This window comes from Myotis yumanensis, unplaced genomic scaffold (assembly GCF_028538775.1).
Source record: "Myotis yumanensis isolate MYYU_CA2020_CCGP unplaced genomic scaffold, mMyoYum1.0.hap1 SCAF_5, whole genome shotgun sequence".
Taxonomy (NCBI): domain Eukaryota; kingdom Metazoa; phylum Chordata; class Mammalia; order Chiroptera; family Vespertilionidae; genus Myotis; species Myotis yumanensis.
The window spans coordinates 99,126,670-99,152,730 of record NW_027223756.1 but is presented as its reverse complement, the minus strand read 5'-3'; the positions used below and the strand labels follow the sequence as shown (position 1 = coordinate 99,152,730).

The following is a 26,061-nucleotide window of genomic DNA, read 5'->3' as shown; positions in this document are numbered from 1 at the left end:
CCCTACATTAAAGTTCTCCTTTTACTTTTGTTCCACAATGTTCTCCTGATTTTTCTGTTTTTTGTGTTTCTCTTAACTGTTGTTTCCAAAGTATGTTCCAAGACCTCCAGTGGATGCCTAAAACAATAAGTTGTACTGAACTATATAGATAGATAGATAGATAGATAGATAGATACACACACACTATGTTTTTTCCCATAAATACATAAGATAAAGTTTAATTTACAAATTAGGTACAGTAAAAGATTAACAGTAACTATTAAGAACAATTTTAACAAGATACTGTAATAAGTTACATGAATGTGGTCTCTCAAAATATCTCATTGCACTGTACTCAACCTTCTTGTGATGACGTGACATGATACAGTGGCTATGTGATGAGATCACAAAGAAGTGAGGTAGCATGGGAATTCAGCATGCTACAAAGAATGGTGCGCAATTTAAAACATGAATTGTGGGGGTTCTTTTGGAATTTTCCATTTAATATTTTTGGATCCAAGGTTGACTGTGGGTAACAAACTGAGAAAAGCAAAACCATGAATTGGGGCTTGGGGAACTATTATATTCCCAGAGAACCCTCTAATCAATGCCCTACTACTTAGTGTATAGTCTATTATGTATCTTCACTTGGATATCCACATACTCATCAAAATGCCCCCAGACTGAACTCATCATTGCCCAACAAATTGGTCAACTTTATATTTTTAGTTATGGCATCCCTATACATCCAAATAAATTCAAGCACTCACATTTAATCAGTTACCACATTATCTAGATCAGTGGTTCTCAACCTTGGCTGCACATTAGAATCACCTGGGAATCTTTTTAAAATCCTGATTTCTGGGCCTCACCCTCGGAAATTCTGTTTCTTTGTTACTAATGTTGTGGCCCCACCCCATAAAAAAGAAACAGAATTTCTGGAGGATGTGGCCCAGAAATCAGGATTTTAAAAGATTCCCAGGTGACTCTAATGTGCAGCCAAGATTGAGAACCACTGATATAGATTCTGTCTCATTTTTGCCTGAATTCTTCCTCTCCCATCTCACTGTCACTTTCTCAGTTTAAACCTTGGGAAACAAGAATGTATCATATTTATTTTGATTTTCTAATCATGCCTAACACATGTTTATAGCACGTATTAAATGTGTGTGAAATAAAATTGTCTTTACTACAGGTCTATAAAATCTCCATGATTGTTTTACATATGTTTGAATTACAAAGGTTTTGTTAATGTGAGATTTTTATTTCTATTAGTGTTCAGGCTAGCTTCCTTTTCACTCGATTGTCAGTATGATACAAAGATATGTATTTGAGTCCTAGGAAAAGACTATAAGTTATATTATTTTCTAAGTAATTAGCTTATTTAACAACAATTTAATAACTGTTAATTGAGGACTCAAAACAGCATACCATTGCATTAAGATTTGTACAATTATTCCATCACCTGTTTGCAACCAGCCTATGTTTAGAGGAGAAAATAATGCAAGGAGAAGGGGGTAGGCATGGGAGAATAATAGGATTTGGTAGAGATAGAGAATTTTAACTCACAACATCCAGAGAAACCAGACTGCAAAATAGTAGCATCTAATAACATACATAACGTGGTAAAAGATTAAGGATGTCCCAACATTCATTGTATTTACAGGTTTGTTGCTTTATAGAGCTAAAAGGGATCCTGGAGATCTTCTAAATCCAAAATCCCTCATTTATCAAATAAGGGCACTGTGACCTGGTGAAAGTTGGTGACTTGTCTAAGTTAGTGACAGATCAGAGTACATACCAGGTCTTTGGGCTGTCCAGTTAAGCACTCTCACATATTCACTCCGATGTGAAATCTCTGACATCCAAAGGAGAATCTGCAGTATGACATGACAGAACTTATCTTCAGCATGAATCCTCATTGTTTAGAATATCAGCTACTTAAGCCTTCAGATGCAAAGTTTTACTTTCTAATTCAATCAAGATTTTCCACTTTTATATGGTTCCTCTGCAGTGGTCTGTATCATAGGATATGGTATAATATACTTCAACTAAAAGATTCCTAAAATCATTACATTTATTGGTTTCTACATGACATGATATATCAGATTATCACTAAAGAGTTCATCATAACGAGCCCAGTGAAAACTTTCCTCATGTATGAGTTCTCTGATGCCGTGTAAGGTTTGTACTCCGACTAAAGGCTTTCCCACATTCACTACACCGATAGGGTTTCTCTCCTGTATGAGTTCTCTGGTGCACTACAAGGGATGAATTCTTAATGAAGGCTTTCCCACACTGATCACATTCATAGGGTTTCTCACCAGTATGAATTCTTTGATGCTCAATAAGGTATGCACTCTGGCTGAAGGCCTTTCCACATTCATTGCATTCATAAGGTTTCTCTCCAGTGTGAATAACCCGATGTACAGTAAGCGATGATCGTCCAGTAAAATGCTTTCCACAAATGATACACTCATAAGGCTTCTCTCCAGTATGAATCCTCCGATGCTGAGTAAGAGATGAATTCTTACTGAAAGCTTTTCCACACTGATTACATTCAAAAGGTTTTACTCCAGAATGAAGTCTCTGATGTTCTATAAGGTATGTACTTTGGCTAAAGGATTTCCCACATTTGTTACATTTGTAGGGTTTTTCTCCAGTGTGATTTCGTTGATGCAGGGTAAGAGTTGAGCTCTTACTGAAGGCTTTTCCACATTCACTACACTCATAGGGTTTCTCTCCTGTATGACTTCTCTGATGTACAATAAGGTGCATACTTTGACTGAAAGACTTCCCACATTCATTACATTCATAGGGTTTTTCTCCTGTATGAGTTCTTTGATGCACTGTGAGATTCATACTTTGGGTAAAAGCTTTCCCACATTCATTACATTTGTAGGGTTTCTCACCAGTATGAATCCTTTCATGTTGAATAAGGGATGAATTCTTTCGGAACGCTTTTCCACACTCTTTACACTGATAGGGTTTTTCTCCAGTATGAGTTCTTTGATGAACAGTAAGGTTCATGCTTTGACTGAAGGTTTTGCCACATTCATTACATTTGTAGGGTTTCTCTCCAGTATGAATTCTTTGATGTACAGTAAGAGAGGAACGTTCAGTGAAGTGCTTCCCACATACATTGCACTTATAGGGCTTCTCCCCAGTATGAATCCTCTGGTGCTTAAGAAGGGATGAGCTCTGGCTGAAGGCTTTCCTGCATTCATTACATTCATACATTTTCTTCCCTACAAACATTCTTTGAATCTTAATTAATTCAGAATTTTGTTTATCTTTTCCATGTGAATTCTGATAACAGGGCCTTTTTCCCATAAGAGTACTTTGTTGTATATCAATGATTGAACCCTGATTGGAACATCTTTCAAATTCATTACCTCTACATACCCTCCTCTTCGTGAGATTTCCCTTATGGGTAACTGCCACTTGACCCAGATGTCTATCCTGGTTTTTCTGTTGGCCCTCTAACCAATTATCAGGTTCCCAGGTTTCCCTTAAAGAAGAATGCCAGAGACTTTCCTTTTCCATTATTACCCAATAGGATAAATCTTCAGTAATGATGGGCTCTGGAGTTGACTCTTTGGATTCAAGTCTTGCCTCCCGGTCTGTAAAAAATAAAAAATTCAAATGCACATTGGTTTCTATGTTGGGAGACTGAAAACTGTATAAAGTGGGAATGAGAATAAAATTGAGAATACATGGCACATTTGGAGAGCTTTTAAAGATGTCCCTACAATTAGGAAGAGAATTGGAAAGAAAGGAAAAAACAGCAAACCAGTCCACAAATAAGATAACTAGAAACAGGGTAAGCAGAAAAAAGAGTGAGCCTATGCAGAAGGGATAGACATTGAAGTCACTGACCACTAGACAAGGCTAAATAATGAAGATGGAACTAAAGGAAAATATACAGAAGACCGGGAATTGCAAGAGGAAGATCAGAAAGCCCTGCCATGTTGTACCAACTGTTCTTACCAGCCATTTCTTCCTACCTATAATTCTAATACTAAATCTTCAAAAAGTTCACAGAGTGACACAATGAAGACTGTCAACCCTGAATCAGACAACCGGTTCAACACTTACCATCTTAACTAGCTACTTGTTTCTCTAGGTCTGAGTTTTGACAGTTATAAAATGAGGATAAAAACAATCTGATAAGGATAATGTATATAACCTACCCTTTGGGAACATATTTGTCTGGAACATATTTGAAATTCAAACTCTTAAGGGAGGATAACACAATCTAAAAGCTTCCCCTCCCCACACACAAATTTCAAGCAGGCTGTAATTTTCTCACAAAGGTTAAGCGAGTCCTAAAGGGCCCTACACTTTCCTAAATACCCATTCCTTAAAGATGAGAACTGGTGGTGGGGGAAGGCAAGGGAGAATCTGTTGAACTGCTTCAGAAGGAGCTGAAAGAAGGACCACTCAGGCTCTATTTTCTGATCCCATTTCTTATTCCAGACAAAATGACCTAGTGGCAATGAGAGGCAGAGGACAGGAAACTATAATCTGCGAATCTGTTAGCTTGATCAGAGTCAACAGAGCAGAGATAAACACTGAAGCAACAAAGTTTGGCATGTGAGCAGGAGGCTTTACTGTGAAGCAAGGGTTATGCATTAACTGTACCTCCTCCTTACAACCTGACCTGCTTACATAAAAGATAAAAAGTGGACATCCTAGTGGAATCCACCTCCAAAACACACCACCAAGTAACCACAGAAAGGACCTATCCAATCAAGTATGAAAATAACAGGCAACACATGAATTAGAGATGGCCACTTGCCCCACCTCACTATCATATCCAGCTACCCAACTAAAATTCTTTGAGAACATTTAAAGTGCCACCCAGGCAAACATAAAGAGCAAAAGGGGGTTTCGTCCTGTTAGACAAAGTCCAGATAGAACTACCTCCATTCAAAGATAAATGATACACAGAAAATACCAAGTTTGGAAACTACATAGAGGGTTAAGAAATAAAGTTTTAAAATAATGTAACAATGAGAAGAAAAAAGCATAAAAATCAAAAGGGAAAACAAATATTGGAAGAATAATTACATGCTTCCAGCCATCCAAAGACATCATAAAGTTTTTTAAAAGTTGCATACTGGGGAAAGATATCTATAACAATAACCCACAAAGAACTAGAACCTAGACTTGGAAAACAATATCTATGGAACACTAAACCCACTAGAAAAACCAGCAAGACTTGAACAGGCACATAAGAAGTGGAAATCTGAATGAATGGTTTAGCAAGTCCACTATCAGGTACACACACCTAGGTAAATCTAACTTACAAAGGTATACCATTCATAATTTTAAAAGTAGCAGTGCACAACAGCAAAAAAAATGGAAGCAACACAAGTATCAATAATAGGATAAATAACTAAATTGTCAAATATATATACAATGGAATAATTGACAACAGTGAATGTTTGTGTCTCCCCAAAATTCCTATGTTGAAGCTAAATTCCCAATGGTATTAGGTGGGATTTGGGGGAGGTCAAAGGTCATGAGGGCAGAGGGGTGATGGGAGTAGTGCCCTTATAAGGAGAGATGAAAGAGCTTGTTTCCTGTCTCTCCACTTTCTAGCATGTGAGGACACAGCAGGAAGGAGTTGTCTCTAAACCAGGATGAGGGCCCTTACCAACAACCCAACCACACTGGCATTCTGATCTCAGACTTACAGCCTCTGGAACAGTGAGAAAGTTATTTGACTTTTAAGCTACCTGTATAGTGTACCCTGTTATAGCAGCCTGAATTAAGACTAGTTAAAATTAATAAACTATAGCTATACATATCAATATGAATGAATGATTTAAAGTCACAGAAAAATACATATAGCAAGAGTCCACTTAAAGTTTAAAAACAGATTAAAACAAAATATGCTGTTCATAGGTTCATTTATGGATGACAATACTTAAAGAAAAGGGAAGAGAATTATCACAAAAGTGAGAATAGTCATTATGTCCCAGAGAGAGGTTAAGAGTGTATGAATGAGGAGCACACAAATCATGGCAAGGATACCAGTAATTTTCTGTTTCTTACTCTAGGTTCTGGTGCCTAGGTGTTTGCTTTATTATTCATTAATCTTTACCATTATTAACTATAAAAAGATGCAGTATGGCATAATGGCTAAGACAACAACTCTGGAGCCATACTACCTGGCTCAAATTTGAGTTCCACCACAGTTAGCTGTGTGACCTTGAGCAGGTTACTCAACATGTCTATATTCTTTTTCTCACCTGTTAAATGGTCCCTATCTCTCACAGTGTTGGTGTAAGAACAAACGTTAGTTAATAGTTATAGTATTTATATTAGAAGAGTATGTCAGTTTTCTTAAATAATATATATTTTACACATTCTTCTGTATATATAACATTTCAAAAAATAAGAACAAAATACTATTTTAGAAAATACTAATGAAAGTTTGAAAATCATTATGTATTACAGAAAACTTAACAGTAAGATTCATTTTATCTCTATGGAATATAGATACTTCATTTAAAAGTTTTCCTGGCCCTGGCCATTGGGGCTCAGTTGGTTGGGCGTTGTCCCTTGACCAAAGAGTTGCCAGTTCGATTCCTGGTCAGGGTACATGCCCGGGTTGCGGGAAGCAGCTGATCGATGTTTCTCTCCCATCAATGTTTCTCTCTCTAAAAACCAATTAATTAAATAAGTACTTATATTTATTTATTTATTCTGAAGACTTGCTCCCCCCCCCCAAAAAAATTGATTGCCTACAAATTTTTAAAATACTGGCTGATGTGACTCAAGAATTCAACTTGGCCAGTACTCTATTAAAGAAAAACAAAACACATTCTTAAATATGACAGACTCAGTAATTACAGCACTTCTAAAGCATTCCTGAAATATTACATGAAATATGCAATTTACACAAAGGATTTATCCAGGAATTCCAGAAGGTTCACTCCTAGGAATCTATTAATATCATACTAGGTCATGGATAAAGGACACATGATCAACAGATAGATGCTTCAAAAAAATATTTGCTAATATCCAACATCCAATCCTGATTCAACACCAAAAATCTTAGCATTGTCAAGCATAAAAATAAAACACTGTAAAAATTCACAATAACAGAATCCAGAAAAGGGTGTTTATTATTACTGCTACTATTTAATATTGTTCCAAAAGTATGACTAATAAAATTAGACAACTGAGAAGGGAGGAAACTTTATTTTTCTGATTACATGACTATCTGGAAAACAAAACTGTTAGGGTGGCTTTACGAAGAATCAGTGAAATACTGTGGGCTTGGAACTTGAGTACTAAGGGTAAAAAAACTAACTCTTCCAAGACTGGGAAGCATTTCTTGCTATTTTGCTATTTTATTAAATAAAAACTCTGTTTTGCACATAGCACTATGCTTGGCCATGATAAGGTTTAATGATTGTTAACAATTAATATTACCATTATTTTATGTTACACAATATATACCTTTCTTCCTTTCCTTTTTCCTAAACTGGACTTTCAAGTGGCCCATACTCCCTTCTTGTATTAAAAATGCCTAGTTAGCCCTAACCGGTTTGGCTCAGTGGATAGAGCGTCGGCCTGCGGACTGAAGGGTCCCAGATTCGATTCCGATCAAGAGCATGTACCTTGGTTGTGGGCACATACCCATTAGGGAATGTGCAGGAGGCAGCTGATTGATGTTTCTCTCTCATCGATGTTTCTCTCTATCCCTCTCCCTTCCTCTCTGTAAAAAATCAATAAAATAAAATAAATTTTAAAAACCGCCTAGTTAAAGAATAGGATTTTTATATTCTTTTGGTACTTGTCAGGTCATGAACAGGAGTCCTCAGGACTGTGGGGTCTGGGAAAGCACAGGTCTTTCAGTATTTATGGCTGGGACGGCCATGGTAGAGGCTGAGAGCCTGCAAAGTATTGGAGTGGGTATGGGGCTTGGGCAGTATTGCCCACTCTTCCTAGGACAAGTTTGTTTATTTTCCCTGTTTATATTTTTTCCATCCCCTGTGTAGTATTTCAGCTACTCCTCCCACACAACCAGACAATTTCAATACTCACGTGACTGAACTTCTGGCTTACACTCTTGCTACCCTATAATGCAGTCTCCATGCAGCAGCCAAACTGCTCTTCTGAATATGACCGATTGGATAAATGTACATTGAGCCAGGCACTGTTCCAAGTGCTAAGGCTATAGCAATGAATAAAATACATTTCTGCCCTTAGGGAACTTATATTTTAGTGAGAGGAAGGGCAGTCAACATAATAAACAAGTATAATACTTAGTATTTAAGTGGTATGCCTTATGGATAAAATAAAAGCCATAAAATGGAAATGCTATATAATAAAAGCATAGTATGCAAATTGTCCCCTCAACCAGAGGTCTTCTGGGAGTTTGACCAGGGGGCAGGGGCAGGGCCAGCTGGGGGAAGGGAGGGAGGCCCCAGCCAGAGGCAACAGTCGGCCAGGGGAAGTGAGGGAATACCCAGTTGGCAGCCAGCAGCCACTAGGGACCCTACCAGTGCACAAATTTCGTGCACTGAGCTTCTAGTCCTATATAATAAAAGCCTAATATGCTAAGTGTCCAACCGTTGGTTCAACCATTTGACCAGTCGCTATGACGCACACTGACCACCAGGGAACAAACGCTCTGACCCGTAGGTTAGCTGGCTGCTGGAGTCCGGCCGATAGGGACTGGGAAAGACAGGCCAGACACGCCCTGGAGCCTTCTCAGGGTCCCTCCCCAGCCCCGATCATGCACCAGTGGGGTCCCTCAGCCTGGCCTGTTGGGATCAGGCTGAAACAAGCTCTCTGACATCCCCCGAGGGGTCCCGGATTGCAAGAGGGCACAGGCCAGACCGAGGGGCCCCACCAGTGCACAAATCCATGCACCAGGCCTCTAGTAGGGAATATAATGAGTGAGGGGGAAAGTTTGTAATTTTAAATAGCATCTTCAAGAAAGGTTTCACTGAAAAAGTGACTGAAGTGAAGGCTTTGGGGAGTGCCCTAGCTGGTTTTGCTCAGTGGATAGACCATAAGCCTGCAGATTGAAGGGTCCTGGGTTCAATTCCGGTCAAGGGCACGTACCCAGGTTTTGGGCTCCATTCCCAGTAGGGGGTGTGCAGGAGGCAGCCAATCAATGATTCTCTCTCATTATTGATGTTTCTATCTCTCTCTCCCTCTCCCTTTCTCTCTGAAATAAAACGTAAATAAATAAATAAAACTTATTAAAAGAAAAAAAGACTTTGGTGACTAAGGGGGAGGATTAAGAGGCCTACTGAGGGGAGAGCACCCCAGATGGAAGGAACTGCCATGCTGATGCCCTGAGGCAAGGGTGGGCTGCCTGTGTAAGGATGACCAAACTTTTGGATACTCCTATATTTATTATAGTCTTTTACATCAGTTTTCCTACTAATGGAAGCAAAGACATGTGTCTGTACCAAACATTACTGAGACTCACATTAGAATGAAGTTAGTAGATATAAATAGGGACTCTGAAACAGTATATAAATTCTCTATTTATGTGTATATACATATATATTTACACACAAAAACACATGTATACACAGGTAGTCACCCAGTACATCTAGAATGATATAAAATCATGTATGAAACACAAAAAATAGATTTTCAGGTTTAACAGTATCTCCTGAGAGCTTTAAAAGTTATATAATCTCTATACCTTATTTTGAAGCATAATCTTTGATAATATATTTCTAATATTTTACACATGTTCTTAATTGGTTTCCTTCAAAACTGACAACTGATTAAAGACTAAAAATACACTGCTTTCCATGTTACTAATCTTTGTTTCAACAAGTTTATTAGTGCTAATACTGTCTCCAGACACAGCACTTTTAAATTTACATTTTCTACTCAGCTTTGATAAAATAGTAAAACCTAACAAAGCATTCAACAACTGTACACATAAAAACTTTAGCATAGAAACAGAAAACAATCATCTAAGAAGATATTAGGCCAGGCCCGGCCAGTGTGACTCAGTGGTTGAGTGTCAACCTATGAACCAGGAGGTCACGGTTCAATTCCCGGTCAGGGCACATGCCCAGGTTGCAGACTCAATCCCAGCATTGGGAGGGGGGGGGGGGGGGGGGCGTGGGTCATGCAGAAGGCAGCCAATCAATTATTAACTCTCATCATTGATGTTCCTATCTCTCTCTCCCTCGCCCTTCCTTTCTTCAAAATAAATAAAAATATATTTTTTTAAAAAGAATATTAGGCCAGGATATAGAAGTTCTATTTTCACTAAATATACTAGGAAACAAGAAGTCACAGCAAGGCAAGACAAGAAAATAATGATTGATTGATTGATTGATTGATTTTTTAGAATTAGCATTAAACTCTAAGACAAAAACAAACAAAACAAAAAACCTGTGTTTAAATTCTGGCATGTCATTTCACCTCTCCGAGTTTATACTTCCACTATGAAAGGGGCTAATGATACCCACCCCGTGGGATTGTTATGATGAGCACATCAGATGATAGCCAGGGAAGAGCCAAGCACAGCACTCAAGCAATGCTTTCTTGTCTTGATTTTGGTCAGGACAATAAGACTAAATGGTAGTTTAATTTGGCATCAACATTGAAGAAAACCTGCAAAGATCTGGAGTTTTCACATCATCTTGTTTCCTAGGCTCCATGCTCTCCCTCCACTTTTAATTTCTCCTTTCTAACAGATATCTCTGCTCTTGTAAATTCATTCAAGTCTCTTCCTTGGTAAAAACCAAATCGGAGGCACTCAACCTCTGAATTCTTTCAGTTCTTGCCCTTTCTTCTTTTTCCTCAAAGTTAACCTTGTAGAAATGACAGTCTATACTTAAGTCTTTAATTGTTTTTGTGTGTGTGTGTGTGTTATTTCTTTTTTTTTAATCTTTATTGTTCAGATTACATTTGTTCCTCTTTTTTCCCCCCCATAACTCCCCTCCTCCCAGTTCCCGCCCCACCTTCCGCCCTCACTTCCCACCCACTGTCCTCATCCATAGGTGCACGATTTTTGTCCAGTCTCTTCCCGCATCTCCCATTCCCCTATCCCCCCCAAGAATAGTCTGTCCATTCCCTTTCTATGTCCCTGATTCATTATAATCACCAGTTCATTCCGTACATCAGATTATTTATTCACTTGATTCTTAGATTCACTTGTTGATAGATGCATGTTTGTTGTTCACTATTTGTATCTTTACCTTTTTCTTCTTCCTCTTCTTAAAGGATACCTTTCAGCATTTCGTATAATACTGGTTTAGTGGTGATGAACTCCTTTAGCTTTTCCTTATCTGTGAAGCTCTTTATCTGACCTTCAATTCTGATGATAGATTTGCTGGATAAAGTAATCTTGGTTGTAGGTTCTTGGCATTCATCACTTTGAATATTTCTTGCCACTCCCTTCTGGCCTGCAAAGTTTCTGTTGAGAAATCAGCTGACAGTCGTATGGGTATTCCCTTGTAGGTAACTGAGTTTCTTTCTCTTGCTGCTTTTAAGATTCTCTCTTTGTCTTTTGCTCTTGGCATTTTAATTATGATGTGTCTTGGTGTGGTCCTCTTTGGATTCCTTTTGTTTGGGGTTCTCTGCGCTTCCTGGACCTGTAAGTCTATTTCTTTCACCAGGTGGGGGAAGTTTTCTGTCATTATTTCTTCAAATAGGTTTTCAATATCTTGCTCTCTCTCATCTTCTGGTACCCCTATAATTCTGATGTTGGTACGTTTGAAGCTGTCCCAGAGGCTCCTTACACTATCTTCGTATTTTTGGGTTCTTTTTTCATTTTGCTTTTCTGGTTGGGTGTTTCTCGCTTCTTCGCATTTCAAATCTTTGACTTGATTCTTGCCCTCCTCTGGTCTGCTGTTGGGAGTCTGTATAATATTCTTTATTTCAGTCAGTGTATGCTTACTTTCTAGATGGTCCTTTATCACACCATTGAGGGTCTCATTAGATTTCCTGTACATCTCATCAAGTTTATCGACAGACTCTAGAAGCCTCTTGAGAGACCTCAAAAGTGTGGTTCTGAACTCAATATCCTCCCTTGATAGTTTTGTTCTGTTTCTTTGTCTCCGCATTTTTTACGCTTTCTTGGTACACCCCCTAGTGGTCTTTGTGCGCAGTCTTGTTGTAGTTAAGCCCTGATTGTTGTAGTTAATACTAGAGGGATTTGACCACCAGGCTGACTGGCTGTGAGAATCAGCTGTGTGGAAAACTTCTGTCCTCTGGGGAGGTGCTAATCTAGCCTTTGCCTGAGGCGATCCAGCAAATGGCTCTGCACAGGGCTTGGGCGGGGCGGAATCAACAGGGCTGGTGGAGGGAGCAGTTATGGCTGCTCTCAGTCCCGGTCCTAGAGACTCTGCTTCTCAGAACCCCGGCCGCCACTGCAAACCTCGGAGAGAAGGCTGCCCTCAGATTCCAACTGATGCCGGACAATCCCGCTTCTCCCGTCTGAGTCTGAGTCCCTAGAGACTCGCCCGGATCTGGAGCCCAGAGTCTGAGACTCCCTCCTGATTGAAAACGACAACCGCGCCCTCAGCCACCAGCCGGCTTTGCGCGCGCACCTCGGTACCTTTATATTTTCCACACTGCGCCTCTTCTGAGCTTCGGTATGCTGTTCTCTTTCCTTCTAGTTGAAGAGTCTCTCCTCAGCCAGCTTTCCTGTGGTTCTGGGTGATGTCTGTTCCGTCTTTTAGTTGTATTTTTGAAGTGGTTGTTTGCGGCAGCAGTCTCCAGTGTTTACCTATGCCGCCATCTTGGTTATCCAAGTCTTTAATTGTTTACATTCCAACCCACAGTGCGTTTCCCTCAAACCAGAAACGCTCTCCGCTGGGTCACAGACCACTTTTACCTTCTTGGCACTATTGCACTCACCCTCTACTTTTCTCTCTTCCTTTAGCTCTCCTAAATTCTCTCCTCCTTCTTTGACCACTCATTGTCCCCTTTGCTAGAGTATCTTTGGCTCCCAGTCAAACATTATTGTTTTTTGTTTTGTTTTGTTTTTTTAAATATTTTATTGATTTTTTACAAAGAAGGGAGAGGGATAGAGAGCCAGAAACATTGATGAGAGAGGTCGATCAGCTGCCTCCTGCATGCCCCCCACTGGGGATGTGCCCACAACCAAGATACATGCCCTTGACCAGAATAGAACCTGGGACCCTTCAGTCCGCAGGCCAACACTCTATCCACTGAGCCAAACGGGTTCTGCAAACATTATTGTTTTTTGTTGTTTTTTTTAAATATGTTTTTTTTTTTTATTGATTTTTTACAGAGAGGAAGGGAGAGAGATAGAGAGTTAGAAACATCGATGAGAGAGACATCGATCAGCTGCCTCCTGCACATCTCCTACCGGGGATGTGCCCACAACCCAGGTACATGCCCTTGACCGGAATCAAACCTGGGACCTATCAGTCCGCAGGCCGACGCTCTATCCACTGAGCCAAACCGGTTTCGGCCAACATTATTGTTCTTTAGGGCAGTGGTTCTAAACCTTCCTAATGCCGTGACCCTTTAATACAGTTCCTCATGTTATGTTGACCCCCAACCATAAAATTATTTTCGTTGCTACTTCATAACTGTAATTTTGCTACTGTTATGAATCGTAATGTAAATATCTGATATGCAGGATGTATTTTCATTGTTACAAATTGAACATAATTAAAGCATAGTGATTAATCACAAAAACAATATGTAATTATATATGTGTTTTCCGATGGTCTTAGGCAAACCCTGTGAAAGGGTCGTTCGACCCCCAAAGCGGTCGCGACCCACAGGTTGAGAACCACTGCTTTAGGGTTTCATCCTTGCTGCTTTACCTTGATCATTCATTCTTCTTAATAAGACAAATTGATATGAATGTCACACATATAACTCTCCAAATCTGTCTTTCACCTGATTTCTAAAAATTCTACTTGATGTCATTCAATATTCAACTCAACAAACATATATTAAATACCTCTCTGGCAGGCATTGTGCTAGGCAGAGAATATAAAGAAAACTAAGCTCTAACTAAGTGCCAGGCAAGTAGTTAATTAAAAAAAGAAAAGAAAAAGAAAAGAAAACTAAGCTCAATCATGACAATTCAGTGAACCTACATACTAGTGGCTAGACAGACATTCAAAGAGACAAGGAAAACAGTGTGAAATGCAGTCATAAACAAGTGAAGAATCTTTTTTTTTAAAACCTACAGCACCTGGTAACAAGTGAGGAATTTTTAGGATCCAGTCCGGTGGAGAAGTCTGAAGATAGATAAAGAAATTAGAGAAGACAACAAAGTATCAAGAATACATGTGTTTGCTTCTGCTGCCTCCAGAAAGCCCACCAGAATGACAGTGGGGTAATGACAAAGACCTATATAAACCCACTGGAATAATCTAGGGAACAGGGGGGGAATGCTACACATGCATACAAAAAAATAATAATAATCTAAATATCCTCATACAGACAAGAGAAGTTAAGGCATGCATTAAAATAGCAATTAAAAAGGAAGGAACATGCAGAGAATGAGAAGGCTCACAGAAATTTTAAAAACAAAAATGATAGTAGAAACAAATTTTTTCAAAGAACTAAAGATAAAGTTTAAGAAAATCTTCACATCTCCTTGCAATCTTCCCTTCAAACATGCCAGCACCTCCTGTCCCGTGCCCAGTGTCCCCCGTGCAGCCCATCATGGTTAGTAGCTACTCAACAGTCACCTCAGAGGAAAGGCCCTCCCTGACTGCCCCTGTAAAAGTCCACGGTTAACTCTTCCAGTTCCCGATGCCACTATTTCTCCACACAGCACTATGACACTGTGATACTCATTCCCTCCCTCCTTCCTTCCTCTTCTGTCCCTTCTCCCTCCCTGTCTCCTTTCTTTAGTAATTTAGTCCCTTTCACTAGACTATAAGCTCCATGGGGAAACTGCCTATTTAGGTTATTGCTGTGTCTGCAGTGCTAGGAACAGAGCCTAGTGCTCCCAAACCATCTGTTGAACAGAGAGGTTATTTACGTAAAAATAAACACTAGTACAAATAGCAAGAGTAATCAAATCCACACAAATTTGCAATTAAAGCCATTAAGGGATCATTTTATACCTAATAAGTTAGTATTAAAAACATAAAATAATACCCAAGTTTGTGCAGTATGTAGCAAGAGCCATAAAAATGTGTGTATCCTTTGACCCAGTGATTCTTCTAGAATCCCATACTTTAAAAAGCTTACTGAAAACCAGCAACAATGTTCATCAAATCATTCTTTCATATCAAAATGTTCTTTCACTTATTTATTTTATTGCGTTATATATCCACTACAGGCCTGGTACACGAAAATCGTGCACTAGGGGGGAGGAGGTCCCTCAGCCCAACCTGTGCCCTCTCGCAGTCCAGGACCCCTCAGGGGATGTCTGCCTAAGCCAGCAGTCGGACATCCCTCTCGCAGTCCGGGACTCCTCGGGGAATGTTGCCTGCTGGTTTTCTTCTGACTACTTTTAAGATGTTCTCTGCCTTTGTTTGTTTTTGGTATTTTTTGTAGTTTCCCTCTAATGCACCCGGTATTAATTTTCTTTCTCCTTGCAGTCCTCCCAGTCCGGGATCCCTCTCGCAGTCCGGGATCCCTCGCTCCTTACCACCCTCCTGCTCGCTCCTTACCGCTCAGCTCACTGCTCCTTAGCGGCAGGCTCCTTACTGCTCGGCTCACTGCTCCTTAGCACTGCCGCGGAGGTGGGAGAGGTTCCTGCCACCTCCGCTGTGCTCACCAGCCGTGAGCCCAGCTTCTGGCTGAGCAGCACTCCCGCTGTCAGAGCACACTGACCACCAGGGGGCAGCTCCTGCATTGAGCGTCTGCCCCCTGGTGGTCAGTGCACCTCATAGCTGTAATGGTCGCTTAGGATATTATATATAAATAGGTTTAAACTAGAGATCAAAAATTACTTGCCTATTTCACAATTTTTAAAAAGTATGAAAAGAAGTGTATGAACAACACTTTCACACTGAGCAGAGAAATGTCCTATATAATAAAAGCCTAATATGAAAATTGTCCCCTCGGGCAGTTGTTCAACCAGAAGTTCAACCAAGAGACCGGGAGTTCAACTGCTCGTTCTGACATGCACTGACCACCAGGGGGCGGCGTGGAACATGGCGGGCATTGGCAGTGGAGTGCTGCTGGCCCCAATAGGCCCCGACGAGAGCAGGACCGCAGTGGGATGGTGGAGCAGGTGAGTGGGCAGCGCCAGGCCAAGGCGGGTGCGAGTGGGGGCCCAGGTGTTTCCCAGGGCCCAGTGGTCAGCTAGGACCTGCCCTTCCACGCCAGACACTCGCGTTTCCATCGCCGGCCAGGCCTAGGGACTGCACCCATGCACGAATTTCGTGCACCAGGCCTCTAGTAAAGGTATAAAACACATTTTTTTCAGAGAAAAGTTGCTAATAATATCCAAAAAAGAAATTTCAATTGTGATGTGGATTGGAAACCAAGTAATACAGAGTAAAAAGCATTAAGTTTTCACAGGAGAATGGGACTGAATAGGCAGTCAATGCAGATTACAAACTTAGAAATGAGAAAGGAACTATAGAAAATGTAAGGTTACTAGTAACACAGCTGAAGTCATTTCCATTTATTTTTAAATGAAGACTATAAAACGATGCAGCGAAGAGAAAGGTTAACTTTTTAAAAGCTGACAAATGTTTAAGGGAATAAAGGAAAGGAAACTGTAGATATAGGTTATCGCTAAAAAGAAAGACCAATGACAGGGAGTAAAGAGAATAAGGAGAGAGAAAAGCATGGGTTCAAAGTATAGACAAAGAGGAAACAATCGCTAACTTTACTGCATTTTCTGTGCATCCCAGACAACACAGTAACCCGTTTACTTTACAGAATGTGTCACGAGGCGAGGACATGCGACACTAGAAAGGAGGAGAGGCATTGATCATGGGAGACATCTGAGAGGACATATATCAAATGTGCAGATGTTCCCAAGAGACCCAGCGATTTCTGAAGTGACTTCTTGCCCAGGTGGCACACTCATTTAACAAGTCCTGACACTTTACCTGCAAAGATATACCCTGGAAGTTCTTTTGGCATCAAGCTCAGTCCTTCTCGTTTCAGCTAAGAAGTCACATTTGGTTTGGAAAGCTGATTCCCTGCTCAGAGGAACGACATTAAACTTGTGTACTATACTCAGTATAAAAGCTACTTCCAGCACAAGTCTTTTCCCTTCCCCTTCAGGGCTTCTTAAAGGGACACAGGGCTTCTTTAGTTTCCCATTTTCCAATTCTCTACAGAAGAGACCTTTCACGTGGAAAGAAAGGATACCAAGCAATTACCCTAAAACAATGCCATAAAATATCCAGGATTTCATGTCCAAATTCATGAATTCCAGAGGTTGTACAAGATGTCAATAGGTGAGGAAAGGTGAGTTACAAGGGGAAGTCCTTACCCAGTGAGACCAAGTTCCTGTAGTTCTCTAGCATCATGTTCCCACACAACTTCCTTGGATTAGAATCTAGATGAATCCATTCTTCCCACGTGAAATCCAGACACATCCTAGAGTGTCACTGATTCCTGAAACTATAAATTCCTGCTCGACAAAGATTACGCCAATAAAACCCTCTGAGGGAAGTGGAAAAACAAGGAGCCTTAGAAGGGACAGGATAAAGAGACCTCTGTGAGAAAAAATGTGTCATCCCCCAAAAGAAACTAAGCATCTACAACATTATGACACTAGAGGCCCGGTGCACAAGATCGTGCACAGGTGGGGTCCAGACAGCCCGCCCCAATGGGGGCTGATCGGGCCAGGCCGGGGGGGTGAGGGGACACAGGAGGTTGGCTGGCCAGCCCCGCCCCTGATCCAGCCAGGGGCAGCTGGGGGGAGGGGCTGCCCCATCCCCCACCCCCACCCCCACCCCCAATTGGGCCAGTTAGCCGGCCACAGTGTGCATCATAGCGACCAGCTGTTCTGGTCATTCCAATCGTTCAGGAGTTCTGGTTGCTTGGCTTTTATATATATAGATAATCAGAAATAAATATAAAACGAAGTGCTCTGGCATATAAGGACAAGGAGCAGAGGCACAAGGGAGCAATGGGGACAGTAATGAAGTCTACTCTGGATTATCACTGTTCTGATCACCTCCTATCCACACCACTGGTGAAGGAGGGATTCCCACCTCAAATAGCACAAGATGACCCAACACACCATACCTGGCCCTGGGCAGAGGACACACAAGCCATGCAGTTGCTCTCAGGAACTGCGAACCAGCAGGAGCAGTGGGAGGCAGACTGTGCAATGACAAGCTGGTGAGGTGATCTTTGGTTTATTTGAACAATTCTGTGGATTGGTAGGGATGTGAAACCCATTAGATTGAGACCTGGGAAGGGTGTAACTGATGGGGCTAACAAGGGAATTAGCTGGGTAGGGAGCCTTTCCAGCTGGATGGGGGCATATTCGGCAAGGGGAACTCATGGTAGGTCTGTGCAGCCCTGTGAGGCTCAAAGTTGCCAAGGCAGCACATGGAATTACAGGCCTTACAATACAGGTGGAAATCCATTACTGGGAGAAAAGCAAGTGCAAGCGGGACAAATCTAAACTGTGAGTGAGAACCAATAAAACATCCAGCTTGACCTGACTGGCATTTCAGATGTGTAAGTCTATTTCTGCCTTTTCTGTAGCCCTTAAGACTAGGAAATAAAGCACTGTAAGCATTCAGTATCTATTTACTAAGTGTGGTGGTTACTTTTATGTCAACTTGATGAGGCTAAGGCATGCCCAGATAGCTGGTAAAGTAGTATCTGTAGAGGGAGCTCGAATTTGAATGGGTAGACTGAGTAAAGAAGATAAGCCCTCACCAATGAGGGTGGGCATCATCCAGTCTGCTGAGAGCCGGAATAGAACAAAAAGGCAGGGAAGGCTGAATTTGCTCTATGCTTGAGTGGAGAGAGCCATCTTCTCCTGCCTCAGACATCAGTGTTCCTAGTTTGTGAGACTTCAGGCTTGGACCAGGACTTACCATTGGTCCCCAGGCCTCCGGCCTCCAGGTTTGGAGTGGAACTACAGTACTGGCTTTCCTGAACCTGAAGATGGCAGCTCATGGGAACGTTTCAGCCTCCATCACTGCATGAGTCAACTCCCCATATCTCTTTCTACATATTCACATATATCTTTTTGGTTCTGTTTCTCTGGAGAATCCTGACTAATACAAGGAGGAAACACTAACTGAATCATCATTTTATAGATGAGGAATCTGATCAAAAGGTTAAATAACCTCTCCAAGATCACATAGCTGGGACTTAAAACTAAGGCTACCCAACTCCCAGTGTTGTGAGATGAGAAGAAAGCCAAGAAAAGAACACTAGCAATCCCAGGAGACAAGAGAGAGCAAGACAGAAAGGAAGATGGATGGATATTCCGGATTGACAGTTGGGGAAAGACAGTTTCAAGAAGAAGGGAGTGGTCAACACTCTCAGAAGCTGGAGTGGGTCAAACAGAATGATGATTGAAAGGGGAGCTGCTGATTTGAAAATTAGGTAATTCCAGCAGAATGGTGAAGGCAGGAGTCACCTTGCAGTAGACAAAAGAATAAATGGAAGATAAGAAATCAGAAGCGACCAGGTGAAGTTACTTTAAACTTTTTGTGGAAAAGAAGAGTAATAGGACTATATAGAAAGTAAGGAATAGGTAATGTAAATAAAGAAATAGAAAAGGTTTTCATTTAAGGACAGAGAATGTAATATGTAAATAGACAAAAGAGATAAATTTAGTGGGGAGAAAGGACTAAAGAGACCAGAGATAGGACGAAACCAATTCCAAGAAATTTCTGTATTTGCCATTCTACTTGCTATGAACTCCAGAAAAAGTGTCAGCACTGAGGCACAAAGTTCGTTATCTTTCTATCTCATTATTTTCTCCTAATATTTATTTAAACAATATATCAAAATAACAAAAAAAATGTTAAAAATCACTCACAAATATTATCAGGCAAAGGTAACTACTAGGATATAAATACACTAGAGGCCCGGTGCACAAAAATTTGTGCACTCGGGGGGGTCCCTCAGCCCGGCCTATGCCCTCTTGCAGTGTGGGACCCCTAGGAGGATGTCCACCCCAGTGGGGACCCTCACCCCTTGGAGGTTTGGCCAGCCTGGGTGAGGGCTGATGGCTGTTTTCAGGCTGGCCACACCCCCTTTAGGGTGGGTGGTCCCCACTGGGGTGCCTGGCCAGTCTGGGTGAGGGGCTGAGGGCCGTTTTCAGGCTGGCCAAGCACTCTGGCGACGTAAGCTCCCAGCCTCTCCTTTTTTTCTTTTTTATTCTGGGATTTATTTACCTTCTATAATTGAAACTTTGTTGCCTTTAGCGGAGGCCTGTGGAAAGCTTGGCTTCCTCCATCGCCAGGGGCAACCCACTCCTGCTCGCTCCAGCTCCGTGGCCACGGCTGTCTGAAAGCAGGTATCTGGGGTTTGTTTACCATCTATAATTGAAACTTTGTTGCTTTCAGTGGAGCTCAGAGCCGAGCCGCGGCAGGCGGGGAACCTTGGCTTCCTCCATCACTGGAGCAAGCAAGCCTTCTGCTCGCTCCAGCTCCGTGGCTGCCAGCCGCCATCTTGGTTGGGTTAATTTGCATATAGTCGCTCTGACTGGCTGGTGGGTGTGGCTTAAGGCATAGCAAAAGTACGGTCAATTTGTATGTTTGTCTTTTATTAGTATAGGATTTTATTTCCACTTTATGGGAGGTAAGAAAGAGCCAAGAAAAGTCATCAGTTCAAGAAATGTAAAGAAAGGAGAAGGTGATGTGAAGAAAATAAAATGAAATAAGCATTGCTAAGATTGTCACTTAAAACAGTTTTGGAGGCCTATACACAGCTCATGGATAAATCTTCGAACTACTGTTAAGTTGCTGATCTGTTGCTGCACTCAGATGAAGGGCGAACAACAAACATCCTGGATGCATGCTTCACCTTGAAAGGAACCCAGCCATTGACATGATGGGCCTGACAATGCCACTGACCTCGCCAACACTCTTCATCTACTCAAAGGCTTTAATGAGAGCAACTCTGCTGGTTCTGCCCTTTACAAACCCTGCCTTCCCTTGTTCCCTTTGAAACACAGTTTATGTTGCTACCTGAATCAGTGCCATGGATTGCAATCCCTCCTTTGCTCCCATAAACTCTGTATTCTTTATTATAGCCTAAACCTATCGTTAACAAAAGGAAACAAGAAAGCATAATAACCATAAACATTAAATAACCAGAAAAAAACCTGATACATAAAATGGGTTGACTTTCTCTATTAAAAGTCAAAAACTCTAAAATTGGCTGAAAATCCAATTATATGGCACATATAAGAGATAGATCTAAAACACAAACAAAAAGTTAAAATAAAAGGGCGGGGAGGCGGGGAGATAAGAGCTAGCAGGCAATTGCAAATAAAAAGTAAGCAGGGAGAACACAGAAATATCATCTAAGGTAGAATATATGTGGAAACAAAATAGAAACTCCTAGTTTGTGAGAACAGATGTGGCATTCTCTTTCCAAAAATTAATCCACTTTTTTCAATAAATTGACTTGTTAGCTGAAAAAGCCAAATTCAGACTCAAATGAACTATATGGTCTTCCCCACTTCCCTAGTCTCTCATCCCCTTATTGCAGAGCCCTCAGCGTGCCCCAAAGCTTATCTCTCATCATGAAATGTCCTGTGGATTCCTGTGCTGGCCATGGGCTCAGGAAACACTGATTTAGTTAAGCACAGAAAGGCATTTTAAAAGGTTAAAGTACAACAGTATTGTTCACAAAACATGTATTAATCCTTTATTGTTCATAAAATGTATTTCTTGTTAACCCATGAAGACGTGTTTTTGTTTCCTTTTTCTCCTTTTCCACTTAGTCTGGGTCCTTTTCTCTCAGCAATACATGAAGCACAGGATGACTCATGGTGTTGGAAAAAAGCAGCTTCATGGACTTACGTCATTCATGTAACCTAAAAACACTGGCCTTTTGATATTGTTATTCTTTGAAAAGGTGGAGTGCAAGTGAAATAAATAGGGATACATTAAATGATGGAAGTGTGATTTATAGAGAAGATACGATCGTGATGAAGTTGAGGCACCACAACAGCAAAATGTCTTCAGATAGAATTCTTAGCAATCTTTTTTCTTTCTACAAAATCCCAATCATGGTTAAATCACAATCACAATAGCAACAAAAAAATGAAACATGGCAAAATACACTTAATAGAAATATGCAAGATCCTCATGATCAAAGTTAACAGAAGCCATAATGAAAGATCTGAATAACATGAAGGGTAATTTTTTTACTCAATAGTAAAAATGAACATTGTAAATATGGTAGTATTCCTCAAATTAATATATATTTAATGAAATGCAAATCAAAATTGCATATTACCTTTAGAACTTGATAAAGTTAATAAAACTTGATAAAGTTAATAAAACTGGATAGTTATTAAAATTTAATTATAAGGATAAATGTATAAGAAAAATACAGTAACCAAAACTTTGAAAAGAAAAATTAGGGGAATTTGCTTTGTGAAATAATAAATTCTAAATAAACAGAATGTCTGTGGTACTACAGCAGAAACTGTGGGGCCACTCCGGCTGTCTAAACAGTCTCCATCCTTCCCATGTCACAGTTGACCATACCAACCTGCTGTGTGGCCAGCACACCTTAGCAATGTCTTCAGTAATGTCTCTTCTCCATTGCTGCCTCCCCTTTTCAGAAGATAAGATCTAGAAGAGAAGGACTTTGCCTGGCTCATTCACTGTTATCTTCCCAGCATTCGAAACACAGCTTAGCATATGATAGGCAGGTGCTAACTATCTGTTTAATGAATGGATGGATGATAATGAAATTATACCTGAATAAGTTACCTATATATATAAAAGCCTAAGCGACCGTTACAACCAGTCGACCAAACGACCAGTTGCCGGTCACTATGACATGCACTGACCACCAGGGGGTAGACACTCAACAAGGAGCTGCCCCCTGGTGGTCAGGAACTCCCACAGCTAACCTCCCGCAGTCCCTACCCCCGGACTGAGTGAGAGGGCCCTGATGGCCCCGATGGCCCTAATCGCCAACCAGGCCAAGGGACCCCACCCGTGCACAAACTCATGCACCGGGCATCTAGTTTTATATAAATTATACCTGCCTCACCTCACCATGTTAAATGAAGTTAGCTTGCAACCTCATATAATATACAGTAAGTAAATTCCAGATAGCTAGGATTTAAAATTAAAATGATAAAACAAATAGAAAACATAGAAATATATTTATATGTAATCTTAGGGTACAGAAAGTTTTTCACAGCATGATTCCAAAGCCAAACAAAGAAAAAGGACAGTTAACTGAATAAAACTTCAAAACTTATCTGTAACAAAAGATGTTATAAACAAATTTAAAAGAAAAATGACAGGGAACAGTATTGGCAACTTATGGCAAAGGATTAATATTCACATTACAGGAAAGGCTTTTTTTACATATAAACAACCCACTATTAAAATTGGCAAAAGATGTGAGAGATATTTAAAAAATTTATATCCATAGTTATTTTTGAGGGTTTGAAACTTGGGAGTATACATTATAGCTTCAGAAATTTTTTTACAATTATATGCCCAATATTTATATTCAGAAAAAGAAGATATAACTTATAGGCAAATATAAGTCATACTTGGCAACTCAGAGTCACATCACTGGCTGATAAATAGGAGGAAAGATGAAGAAAGGAAAATAGCTCTAATGCTGCACCAATGCATCCCAAATCAGTCACTGTATTCTTCAAAAGTATCAAAGTCACCAAAAACAAAGACTTGAGGAACTGTTCTAGATCAAGGGAGACTAAGGAGACAGGACAGCTAAGTTTCAGTTGTGATGTGGATTAGATCCAACCAGATAAAGGACATCTGTGGCAAAATATGAGTAAGATTTGTAGATTAGGTAACAGTACTATATCATTGTTTCGTCCTTTTGATCTTTGTATTTTGGTATGTAAACCAGTGGATGCCTGGAATGGGGAATGTGGACTGGAAAGAGGTAAGAACACCTGGAGTGATGAAAATGTTCTGCAACTTCACTGAAGTGGTGCATATATTTGGCAAAACTCAATTAATTATAAGCTCAAAATAGGTTATTTTTTATAAATTATACCTGAAAAGAATGCTGACTTAAAAACATAATTAACACTATTTTAAATAAAACCAATCAAGGCTAGTGACAACCAAACCACAACCTTCATCAACCAAAATCTTTTGAATGCTCCCTCTTCAAACCTTCCCCTCTTCTAGAAACTCCCTTTCTATAATAACTATGAGTTATGCTGACTTTTAGAACTAAGCTTGATAATATCAAGGTGAGGAAGTAGTACAAACAGAAATCATAACAGTTATACTTGTCTTCATGAAGTCTTCTTAAAACTGGTTCCTTTGGGTCCTGGCGGGTGTGGCTCAGTTGATTGGAGCATCATCCCATACACCAGAAGATGGTGGGCTCCAGGCAACCAATGGATGTTTCTCCTTCCCTACCTCTCTCTAAAATCAATTTTTAAAAAACTAGCTCCTTCGCTAAATAAGTGACACATTTAAGAGAAGCCTAACACATGATCTAATGAATGAGGAAAACACCGCAAGTCCTTCAGGACTATAAAGTTATGTAAGCCTAACCTTAAAAAAGAAAAATATAAAACAAAACTTAGTGCTTCCTGAGCCAAGTCCGCCTGATGTCTTATATCCTTTTCCAGAGAAGCAATAACTCCAGGTTCTAGTAAAAACTAGCAGCTTCCATTTTATTTTATTTTATTTTTAAACCTCACTAGAGAAGTGAGGACATTTCTGCCATTGATTTTTTTCAGAGAGTGGAAGGCAGGGGGGAGAAGGGAGAGAGAAACACTGATGTGAGAGAGACACATTGATTGGTTGCCTCCCACATGCTCCCCAACTAGGGACGGGGATCGAAACTACAACCCAGGTACATGCTCTTGACTGGGAATTGAACCCATGACCTTCCAGTGAGCAGGCCAATGCTGTAACCACTGAGCATGCTGGCCAGGGCACAGCTTCCATTTTAAAGTAATCAGTGCAAAAAAAGCCAAGGCTCCTCATTCACTGTTTTTGTCCCATGATTTCCTCTAGCTGACGGACACTGCTTCTTTCTAGAAAAATTCTTATGCCAATTCCTTTATCAAAACTTCTGTGACTCTTCCTCCACCCCATGCCTACCACCTCACCAACAAACTCCTTATTCCTGGCACTTGACTCCAAACTTTGTAACTAACTCCTCACTACCAGTCAATGCTACATCTGCTCTACCTCTAAACTCTACTAGTAAATACCAAGCACTTGGCTGGAATGGTGCAGAGGGTGCCTACACTTACCTAGTGCCTTTAACATCTCAGGAACAATGTTAGGCACTTTTTTTTTACATTACTTCATTTGAACTTTCAACAAACCTATGAAATAGGTATTATTAAATGAAATAAGCCATGTGAAATTGTTACCAAAGTCAAGTATGTGGCAAACATTTGGTTAATTCTGTTATTTCTATCATGACCATGAGGAACTGATGCTTCAGGGAACTCAAGTCACCTACCCAAGACAACACAGATATTAAATGGTCAAGTTAGGATTTAGTAGTAAACTTGGGACATTCTGACTCCATTACAGCAAATCCTCTCCCATTATCCCTATCCAACCCTACTTCTCCTGGCTGCCACACTGATCTTCTCCTTCTCCAGGTCTTAGAACACTAACAATCTGGGTACCTAACCATACTCATTCTTATTATCAGATTCATGTACAATCATTGTGACTGTACCTTGTAGAGATGTAACTTTTTATGTTCCCTGAGAGTCCATAGCCCTGTAAGCACCAGGACCTTCTCTCATATAATGTTTGTTCCTTTTCTGACCCTTGAACAGCACCAAGAGCTCAATAGGCCAGCTGAATGAGGAAGTGACAGCCAAGAACAGAGCTGAGGGAAACTGAAGGTAGCTTTGTGAAAAATATCCAACATTCAGAGATCTCAATAGCCCTGTCCTCTGCAGTGAATCCCATATACAGTATAGGAATAAGGGGTAAAGGAGAGAGGTTTGAGATTGAAAAACCTCACCTGAGTTCCCAA

At 40.6% G+C, this 26,061-nt stretch overlaps 2 protein-coding genes across 3 annotated transcripts in view; both read right to left on the bottom strand.

Moving 5' to 3' along the window:
• Positions 1 to 26,061, bottom strand: part of ZNF454 (zinc finger protein 454) — a 79,060-nt gene extending 52,999 nt beyond the window's left edge. Inside the window, exon 1 of one of the 2 annotated variants that reach the window (XM_070416694.1) lies at positions 26,050 to 26,061. The gene's annotated coding sequence lies outside the window, so the exon portion shown is untranslated. Of the gene's footprint in view, positions 1 to 3,531; positions 3,589 to 26,049 lie in introns of those variants that run through there. The other variant, XM_070416691.1, reaches the window with a different exon arrangement.
• On the bottom strand, positions 201 to 3,540 carry ZFP2 (ZFP2 zinc finger protein). The gene has a single exon (XM_070416695.1). The coding sequence runs from the start codon at positions 3,523 to 3,525 to the stop codon at positions 2,134 to 2,136; it is 1,392 nt and encodes a 463-aa protein (XP_070272796.1). The 5' UTR covers positions 3,526 to 3,540; the 3' UTR covers positions 201 to 2,133.

What these genes read in the sequence shown, in the direction of transcription:
- ZFP2 (XM_070416695.1), bottom strand. Translation starts at nt 3,525, where the DNA reads ATGGAAAAGGAAAGTCTCTGGCATTCTTCTTTAAGGGAAACCTGGGAA.